Genomic DNA, 10,783 nt, shown 5'->3' with positions numbered 1-10,783 from the left:
ATGAATGCTAGCAATGTTTTACCTCTCTTCGATATTGGATCCCTGGATTTGCATTAGGGCCTAGTTGCATATGTACCATTTTATTTATTTATTTTTTAGGCTTTCGGCATAGGATGTGTGTGCTCACCAGAGAGAAAGAGATAGAGACACAGAGAGGGAGAGTGAGCGATAACCCACCCCAGGGGGATGGTAATGCCACAGTTCATTCTCCTCCATTCCCTTCTTGGGATTTTGGGCACTTACACATATCTGGCGTGAGTTTCAAGCTACCGGGTCTGGGACTTGAACTGCAGTCAGCCATGTGGGAGTCCATGCCTTAACCAGCATGCTACCAGCTTGCCTCTGTACAGTTTTATTTAAATATATAGTTTATATTGCAGATCCATCAAAATTGTGACAGTCTAGAAGGCATGGCCAATGCAGCCCTCTCAGAAAGTTTATGGAACTCTCCAGAGGGTAGCATCCATGGTTGCTGCCACCATGTGGGAATTTAATTTTATTTTATTTTTTTAATGCACAATTTTCCCTAGTTACTGCTGCTTCTCATCTATTGATATTGTAGTGTTATCACTTCTAAACATTAAACATGTGCCTTGTACTATAAGCCAGATAAGTCTTCTAAAAACTATGAAAATGTAGAGCCAGGCATTTTTTTCCCCCTTAAATCTCAATATCTAAACTTCCAACATTTGTTAAAAATATTGCAAAGTCAGTGTGTTCAGCCACACAGCTGCCTGTTGACTTGACAGGTTGAGTCCCTGAGTTACAGCCATTTAAATGTTGTGGCACTTTCATTACCTTTACCTACAGGGTCAGCCCTGGGCATATTTACAAAACTGTTCCTTTCCCTGAAAAATCTGCAAAACTACATTCTCCTCCACAAAAGGTAGAGAAAGCTCAACAGATTTATAAGATTGAGTTGAAAATGAGAAAACAAATAAGGTTTAAGAACTATTTGAAAAATAAAATTTGATTTGAAAAGGTGAGTTACCATGGGTAATGGTGTTATTTCATGTCCTGTTTTTCTTTTTTTCTATGTGTTCTAGCATTCTTTAAAACTGAAAGAGATATCCAGAGAAATAGTTTTGCAATGGAAATCCTTTCTGGCCTGCTGACGATCAGCCTCGGCATTTTCTTATAAGTAAATCATGTTGCCTTAGGTTAATTTGTTTTCTTTAGAAGATCTCAAATTTGGGACCAGCAGGTGGCATGGTGGTTAAGGTGCTAGACTCTCACATGACCAACTACAGTTTGAGTCCTGGACCTGGGAGTTTGAAAATCCCACTGGGCATGTGTGTGTGTGTGTGTGTGTGTGTGTGTGTGCCCAAAATCCCAGGAGGACAATGAAAGAGAAAGGTTACAGGAGGCCATCCCCTCAGGGGGTGATTACAAACTTTTCCTCTCAGTCTTTCTGTAGCAAGTATACATGCCCTAAGACAAAAGCCTTAACCAATTAAAAAAAGAAGAAGAAGAAGTTATAATGGTATAAGAAATTACAATTTTTCCTCACTTTTTTTTTCTTTGCCATTGCCTTGGAGAAGAAGGCAAGAAAGAGAGAGGAATATATGTACCAAGATTGGTTTATCTGCACATAACCAGAAAAAAATATTAACTGCATACTGTGAGAAAATGATTATTTTACATAGTAAGAAAGTCCAGAGCATAACAATAACAGGGTTTATTAATTCAGTGGCCTGTCACAAACATTAAAGATGTAAATTATTGCCATTTTTCTGTTTTTCTCCATTGGCATCTAGCTTCATCTTCAGGCTGCCTCCCCTCTTGGCCACAAAATAGCTGCAGCAGCTCCAGGTTCTTTTACACCCACCAATATCTAAAAACAATAAAGAATTGTTTCTTCTCTGTTTTCCTTTTTATTTGCAAGAGGAAAAAAGAAATTCTTGTAACCCCTCAGCTGACTTTTCCTATTTCACTGGACAAATTACGTCACATGTGCAGACTTACCTCTTCGTTGGCGGTAGGAATGGTACTGCCAACGTCTGCTTACACAAGAGCTCAGCAAACTGTAATCTGCTAATCAGACTGCCACCTCCTTAGGTGTGCCCTGTGAGCTAGGAATATTTTTGAATTTTTAAATAGTTGGAGAAGAAAGGAGTAATATTTTAAAACACACAACGATTATAGAAAATTCAAATTTCAGTGCCCGTAAGTAGTTCAAATGGAACACGGCCGTGCCCACTCATTTGCCTTTTGTTTGTGACTGCTCTGATGGCATAATTCAGTTGCGACAAAGACCATGTGGCCCACCACGCCTGAAATATTAACTAACTGGTCCTTTATAGGAAATGTTTGCCTATCCTAACTACAAACAGATTCTTTTATTTTTTTAGAAAGAGAGTTTTTGTTTGTTTGTTTGGTTGGTTGGTTTTTGTTTGTTTGTTTGTTTTTTTGCTATAGGGCACATGTGCTTATCAGGGAGACAGAAAGAAACAGAAAGTGGGAAATCACCCCTCAGGGGGGTTAGCCAGGCTGCAATCCCTTCTCCTTTATTCTCCTTTTGGAATCTTTGGCATGCACGTACATGTGCCTGGTGTGAGTTCTAAACCACTGGATCCAGGACTCAAACCACGGTTGACTACATGGGAGTCCGCTGACAAAACCATTATGCCTTCTGCTGATCCCTAAATAGATTGTATTCACTCACCAGCACTCAGTCAGCCTCTCCCTAAACATATAACATAGATAGTACTCTATTTTGTTTGTTTGTTTTGTTTTTAGAAAGGAAAAAAAATTTCTGAGCAAAATTTTATTCTAAAAGAGTAAGGGGAGGGACCAGCAGATGGTGTAATGGTTACATCACTGGACTCCCATGTAGATGACTGTGGTTCAAGTCCCAGACCTGGTGGTTTAAAACTCATGCCGTGCACGTGTACATGTGAGCCTAAAATCCTGAGAGGAAAATGAAGGAGAAGGGATTGAGACGTGGCCAACCCCACGGAGGGGGATTTCTTGCTTTCCGTCTCTTTGTCTTTCTCTGTCTCTCTGGCCAGCGCACATGCCCTATAGCAAAAATTTCTCCCAAAAAAAACAAAACAAAACAAAACAAACAAAAAAACAAAACAAAGAGTAAGGGGATAGAATATTGGGTTGGCACCAAATGTGAGTTGGGGGCAAAGATATTCTTTGAGGTTCACACATATTTTAAATGAATTGTCAAAAGCCATATCCTATATATCACCCCAGTACAGCCTGTGGATGAGGAGGTGGGTTTGTTGCTTACGGCAATGGGGCGACTGCCACCTCACACATGTTCAGCAATTGGTGACCAGAGGGGTGAAGATTAGGTTGGAATTTATTGAGCATTGGAAGTTTGATTCTAGAAAGGTTTTTCAACATGGGATTGTGTATGAATTATGACACAATCCAGGAAAGCAATGAAGAGGCAAAGATTCAATAAATCTTAGAGTACAGACCTCTACAGAAGCTTTTCGTGAAAGAATGGTAGATCTTTGGGGACGTTCCTGTAAGAATCAATAAAGCCATTGACTTGTGCAGGAGAGCCCCGGAAGATGAAAAAGATGCTAAGACAGTGAAACAGCAAACTCATGTCATTGGAGGTGGTGAGGTATGGTTTAGGGTCTCGAGGTCCAAGCTGAGTATGAGGTAAGCAATTTGGGCTCTCTATGTTTAGAGGGTGTGCTTTAGTTTGGATGCCCCCCAAAAGTTCATGTGTGGGAATTGGTTGTATTATAAAAGTGTTAAGTTAAAATTTAATATCTTCTTGGTGTTCCAGGGTGGAGTCTTTGGATCTAATAGGGTCATTAGAGCAAGTGCCCTAAACTCATGTTCTGGTGGGTTTATAAAAGGGGAAGGGAGGGGCCTGGCAGGTGGCATGGTGGGTAAGGCACTGGACTTCCACATATGGTGATAGTGGTTTGAGTCCTGGACCTGGTGACTTGCTTTTTCACTTTCCTCTCTTTCTTTCTCCCTGCTTTCCTTCTGTCACTCTCTCAGGTAAAAAAAATTTAAAATTAATCATGATGATAAATAAAATTAAGTAATTCTTAAAAAAAAAAAAAAAAAAGGAGGTGGGGGAAAGAGACCAAAACAGACAGAAACCTGAGGGCATTCACTCTACTCATGATCCTGCCGTCCGCCGTGGTATGCCCCAGCCCTCCAAACCATGAGCTGAATAGACCTCTATTTCCGTGAATCAGCCAGTTTCAGATATTTCTGTTGGTAACACAACTGCAGACGAAGACAGGGAGGTTTGTTGAAGACATGTGTATGCCGGGAGGTGGGTAGAGGAGGTGATCTGTCCTCCTCCCACCTTGCTTCTAAACTCGTTCTAGTGTCTAGACACAACCTCTGTTGACTTAACAATGCTACTGATGCTCGCTTACGCATCCCACTTGCTAACTCTGCCTCATGCAGTTCCTTCTGAGTCTCCAACTTCACCAGCTCCCTTTGCACCCCAGCGTGGGAAGGGAAAGAAGAAAGGTCTTTTGGTACAGTCAGCACGCCCTCTGGGACAAGGCTGAAAGCATCATAGTTTCATTCTGAGCCCACCCAAATCCCTTTGTAAATAAAGGCTGCCAGGCAGCATCGTCATCGTAGTGCCTACCTTCGAATTGACTTCCTTTTGATGTGATTAAAAAAATATTATGAAGAGATGTTGAAACATGGCTTTTGATGTGAAGTATCATAATTTAGATTTGAAAGTAGAACACCTTTGGCCGATAGTGGTTTATCCTATTCAGAGCGTGTTCTAAGCTTTATTTGCTCTCGGTTATAAATTAGCTTTGAACTGGCTATAATTCATAAATCGTTACTTATGACTGATTTATAGGAAATCTCATTAATTGCAATAGCACAAAGACCTTGAAGTTAGCAAGAAATAGAGAACAGAACTAGGCCTGGGGTAAAGACGGAGAAAAACATACTTTAATGTTAATAGTGGCGTATCAGATCTGCATACGATGTGCTTATCGTGTGTTCCTGAGCACGTCCGCTAAACCTTCAGACAACTCTGACTAACAGAAATAATTGTTGCTCTTAACCGAGTGGCCTTTTATTTTTCCTACGTCTTCAATATTTATGTTATGCTGTTTATTATGAGCTGATAACTTACATTAACTATCAATAGACGGTCTGAGCCAAAGCCCTTGAAGTAGAGAGCACTGCTGTTTTCCTTACCCTGATGGGGAAAAGTACAGAGACGAAAAATACATTTCCAACGTTTAGGACATGGAGGTTCAAATAGCAATATTAACTCAAGCAGACTTAACGCTGGACCCTTTTTTCTTAACCACTGGGCACACGCAGCTGCCTTTACTAGATTTTTATTTTTTTTTGAGAGGTTTTTGCTACAGGGCATGTGCACTCACCAGTAAGACAGAGAGAGACAGAAAGCGAGAAATCACCCCCCAGGGGGGATGGCCACACTACAATTCCTTCTTCTCCATTCCCCTCTCAGGATCTTGGGCATGCACGCACACACGTCCGGTGTGAGTTTAAGCCACCGGGTCCAGGACTTGAACCGCGGTCGACTACATGTGAGTTCAGCGACATAGCCATTATGCCAACTACTGGTCCCTCTAGATCATATTTAAAGAGGAAAAGATAGCATGTGGCAGAATAAGGACATGTCTCCTTCACTTCCGTGCTGTTTTCAGCCAACCCGTTGTTTTAACCTCTGTTACCAGAGGCCCCTGGGGTGAAGGGTGTGAGGAGGAATGAGTTCTGGGACCCCAACCTAAAAACATGTAACAATTATGCATCAGGGGTTTTATATGCTGTTTTTATTTAATGGCTAATACCCTTTTTTTGTTTGTTTTTTGCCTTATGGTGCATGCTCTCACCTAAGAGAGACAGAGACATTGAGATGGAAAATGAGAAGTCACCCCCAAGGGAGGATGGCCACGTTGGAATAGTTTTTCCTCTAGTCTCTTCCTGGGATTTTGGGCACACATTCACATACACACGACATGATTTTCAAGCCACTAGGTCCAGGGCCAGCCCACAGTCGGCCATGTGGGAGTCCAGCGCCTAAGCCATTATGCCACCTACTGGCCCCTCTGCCTAATAATTTTAAGAAATGCGTGTTGTAGGGCCAGAGTATGGTGTAGTAGTTACGCCACTGGACCCCTACATGGTTGACCACGGTTCCAGCCCCAGACCCAGTGCCTTAAACCTCATGCCAGGCGCGTGTGCGTGCATGCCCAAGAACCCGGGAGGAGAACGGAGGAGAAGGGATTGCAGCATGGCCATCCCCCTTGGAGGGTGATTTCTCACTTTCCATCTCTCTATCTCTCTGTGTCTCGGTAGCCAGCACGCATGCCCTATGGCAAAAAATCTCTCTCTTAAGAAAAAAAGAAAGAAAAGAAATGTGTGTTGTAGGTAAGGAGTACCTTAAGTGTAGTGGAGAACGACACTACATCACACAAACAAGGATTTTTCAGAGGCCATGCTCATGGAAAGTTTAGATAGTTATCCATGGAAAATGAACATCTAAGCGGGTTATTGAAAGTCATGTTTAAATTTACCAGGACAGGTAACTCGGTCTAATGGTGTGGACCCTACCAACCACATCGTCATCACAGTCCAAATGCGACAATGCGCTCAACCTGTAAAACTGATGAACGGGACTAACATGGAGAGCCAGGCCCTGTGGTTCAGTGATTGTTTAAAATATAGGTTTTATTATTATTCAGGCCTGGAAAGGTCACCAGTTCGGGAGATGGCTGGCATTGAAAAGAGTTTCTAATCACAGCTCATCAGATGGTGGAGCGACCCCGCAAGCAGGAGCCACCCTGGGAAGCACTGGGTTGACCAGGAGGTGGAAGGAACAGGGGGAGACGTAGGCAAGGGCCTCCATTGTGGGTTTTCTTTTTATAGAGAGAGATTTTTGCCATAAGGTGCATGTAGTTGCCAGAGAGAGAGAGAGACAGAAAGCAAGAAAGCATCCCCCAGGGGGGATGGCCGCTCTCTTCTCCTCCATTCTCCCCTCGGGATCTTGGGCACGCACGCACATGCGCCCCGCGTGAGTTTAAGCCACCGGGTCCAGGACTCGAACCGCAGTCAACTAGATGGGAGTTCAGTGATATAGCCATTACGCTAACTGCTGGCCCCACCTGGCCTGAGTTTTAAGCCACCAGGTCTGGGCCTCAAACCGTGCCAGCTACCTGGGAGTCCAGCGACGTAACCACTACACCATCTGCTGGTCTCCTCCGCTGTGCTTTTGAGGGAAGGCAGGGTGAGCAGGCTTGGCCTGGCTAGTTGAACGGTCTTGGCTAGGGGGCTTGTCCCTTATTGTCTGGTACCTGCATGATTAGGGCAAGAGGACGGTGGCCTGAACACAAGACCCCAGTGAGAACCTGATAACGGATGGCCAGGTATGAGCCTTGGACTGGTCAGTCTGTACAGGAGAAAGCCATGCTCGTGGGCAAGGCTTTTACTATTTCTAGGAATTGAGTAGGTCTGAGAGGGATCAGGAAAGCTCCAGAGGTCAAAACTTCAGAAAAGGCCCAGGGGTGCGTGGGCAGGGCTGCTGCGGTGTGATGTGGAGCCCCGTGGAAGGCTCTAGGTTCACCTTGCAGGTCTCCCTGCACACGCTGAGTGAGCCCGTGACCCTGCCTGGGTGCGGGGTTTGGAGGAGGATTACGGTGTGAAGTTCTGTCAAAGATTTTTTTTTCTTTCAGAAAATAACTTTTTAAAAAAGGCATGATTAATACTTGAGACACATGACACACCAGGAGCTGTAATTGGCTCTAACAGTTTTGCACATTCAGCCGCATTTTACTCGGTGCCTGCAGTATACTCAGCATTGTGTTGCCACGGGCTAAAAGGGACCATCACACATGGCCCCTGTCTTCACAGAGTTGGTAGGCTAAGGGAGAAAACAGACCCAGAAACTCATAGTCACAGGCCCAGATGGTGTGGAGTCAACCAGAACTGCTACAACTTGAGCAGGGAAGGAAGTCTCTCAGCCAGGAGAGGCCAGGGAATGCGGTAATAACAGAGGATCTAGTAGTTGATTTTCTTTGCTGTCATAGGGATGCAGACAAAACAAGCTCCTGGAGGCAGAAAGAGATGCAGACTTTAAACGCTTCCATTTTGAGGTCAAGGTCCCTTTCAGTGTTTGTGAATAGGTGTTTAAGGACCACTAAGAATGGCTGGTTTTCCCAAGGAGGGCATCTAAGATCGGAAAGGAGCCTCTTGTCCATCTTACAAATGCAGCTATTCATTTTACCATGGGAATCTCTGGGATCTAACTGTCTCTTCTTTTGGACAGATACCTTCCATAACCAGTGGACACGCTTTGGAAGAAACTGGTGGCAAAGAGAACAGTGGGAAATGTAGTTGTTCTGCGTGAGCTTCAGAGGGAGGCCAGCGCCACAGAGGTGTCCCTGCAAGAGCTTCCTCATTGTTCTCTTGGCCACCAGTTTCTTCCAAAGCTTTCCTCTTGCCTCTATGAATCCAGCACTATCGTTCTTCAAAAAAGAGCTGCTGAAGGCAGTCCCTTCTGCAGACAAAACATGTGACCTGTAGGAAAAAAAAATAAAGTCTCTTTGGTTTGACATAACCAGCTTGTACCCATCTAAACCCAATTTTTTCCCAGCTTTCTTTCCTGCTCACTGGCCCAGACCTCACATTCTTGACTCAGGGAATGTTCTGCTGTTCCCTGGATATGCCAGCATTTTCCATGTGGTCTTGTCTTGGCTTTCAGACTGGTCCCTCTGCCGAAAAGCCCTTCATTCCCTCTTACTCTGGTCTGCAAAATCTAGCTCAGCTGGCTCTTTTCTGCGAAGCACCCCGATTTCCCAGCACAGATCAAGTTCCTGGGACTGTCATGCCAAAGTGCCAATATGGTCCTTGTCTCTTAGCAAAAAAAAAAAAAAAAAAAAAAGAAAAAGTCATTGCACTTTATCTGTTGCCTGTCTCACTCTTTGAATTAAAATTTACCCATGGGTAAGGATGATGGTCTTCATATTCATATGCCCAATGTCTGGCTAAAAGGCAACAACAGACATGGAAATAGCATTTGTCATATATTGAGTCCTGACAGGGTGGGAGGCATTGATCCAAGTTTGTTTTCTTTTTCCATTTCATCTGCATCTACACCTTATAGCCTCACAACCACCTTAGGGGTAATAATACCATTCCCATTTTGAAAGCAAGGGCCAGGGACCAACAGTTGGCTTAATGGCTATGTCGCTGGACTCCCATGTAGTAGACTGCAGTTCGAGTCTCAGACCTGGTGGCTTAAACTCACACTGGGTGCATATGCATGCGTGCCTAAGATCCTGAGAGGAGAAAGGAGGAGAAGGGATTGTGGCATGGCCATATCCCCTGGGGGGGTGATTTCTCGCTTTCTGTCTCTCTGTCTCTCTCTGTCTTTCTGGCAAGTGCAGGCGCCCTATAGCAAAAACTTCTCTCAAAAATAAAATAAAATAAAATAAATTAAAAAAAAGAAATGATTACTTTGTGATCTACCTGCCCAAAGGTAGCAGTTCTAGAGTACATCCTATGAGTTCCAGTGTGTGAGACTCCCTAGAAGTTTATCTGCGTGTGTGCATGTCACTTCTTCAGTGCATCTCCACTGGCCCCACAAATTAAGTTGCTGGTGCTTACAGCTGAGGCCACCCTCAGAGGAAAGGTATTATCAAGAAGTTCATTGCAAAACCATATTTTGGATTTGACCTTGTTCTCACAGCCACATTTTCACAGAGTGTTGAGATCACATATTCCGGACCCATGGAACCAAGCCAATGAACCTGAACCTTGGCTTCTTGCATGCTACACCTATGGTTACACTTCTTTGTTGTGAAGATGTCAGCCATGACAGTCCCCCACTCAGAAGAGTGTCACGAGGATCAGAGAGGATCACGGGCACTCAGCCTGTGCAATTGCAAAGAGACCCAAGTTTAGAAGGGCTCACACTTGGCTTAATAGTCTGCTGTCCCTGATTTGAAAGTCTTAGTAAATTTTAAACAGGACACCTCACAGTTTCGTTTTGTTCTGGGCCTCACAAATTATGTTGCCATTCCTGGTAGGCTTGTGCGTGAAGTCAGTAGCTCATAGTGCCTGACCCAAGGAATAATCTTCATTAAAATAGCTCTTATGAACTTTGTAAGGGAGCATTTAGTTTGCCGAGTCTTACCCAGACATCCTATTTTCTGAATGTTTCCCATCTGGTATGGGCATTGAACCTGATGGTGAGGTTCCTTCAACACATTCCTTAAAGTATTTGGCTCACACTTGGTTGGTAAGCCAACCAAGATCTTTCACGTCACTGGTCCATTTCTCCGTGATTATACCTCTGTTGGCATGTAGGCTGTGGATGGCTGCTGATTCAAACTATGGAGACATTGTTTTCTATAAACATGGGCCACAGAGCTCAGTAAGGAATATTAGATATGTAACATTTTCTGTAGTCTGAGAAATGACCCCTTTAGTCTGTACACCATATAATCAGCATTACTTCAGAAAGGTATTGGAAGAAAATCTAATATTCTTTTTTGCTTTTATTATTTTGCAGACTGTTTGAACTCCAGAAGGACCAACCCCAGATAAATTATGAATGTTGAACAAGATGACCTTACATCCACAGCAGATAATGATAGGTCCTAGGTTTAACAGGGCCCTATTTGACCCCCTGCTTGTGGTGCTGCTGGCTCTTCAACTTCTTGTGGTGGCTGGTCTGGTGCGGGCTCAAACCTGTCCTTCCGTGTGCTCCTGCAGCAACCAGTTCAGCAAGGTGATTTGCGTTCGGAAAAACCTACGTGAGGTTCCGGACGGCATCTCCACCAACACGCGGCTG

General features: G+C 44.0%; 1 protein-coding gene across 1 annotated transcript in view; it reads left to right on the top strand.

Moving 5' to 3' along the window:
- LOC102476466 (leucine-rich repeat-containing protein 4C) overlaps positions 1-10,783 on the top strand; it is a 652,120-nt gene that overhangs the window by 638,032 nt on the left and 3,305 nt on the right. The window contains exon 5 of the mRNA XM_014583152.1: positions 10,502-10,783. Within this exon, the coding sequence (XP_014438638.1) occupies positions 10,544-10,783 (240 nt within the window). The 5' untranslated portion in view covers positions 10,502-10,543. The remainder of the gene's footprint in view (positions 1-10,501) is intronic.

The sequence above is a fragment of the Tupaia chinensis genome, unplaced genomic scaffold (assembly GCF_000334495.1).
Source record: "Tupaia chinensis unplaced genomic scaffold, TupChi_1.0 Scaffold144099_1, whole genome shotgun sequence".
NCBI lineage: Eukaryota > Metazoa > Chordata > Mammalia > Scandentia > Tupaiidae > Tupaia > Tupaia belangeri.
This window is presented reverse-complemented; position numbering and strand designations above follow the sequence as displayed.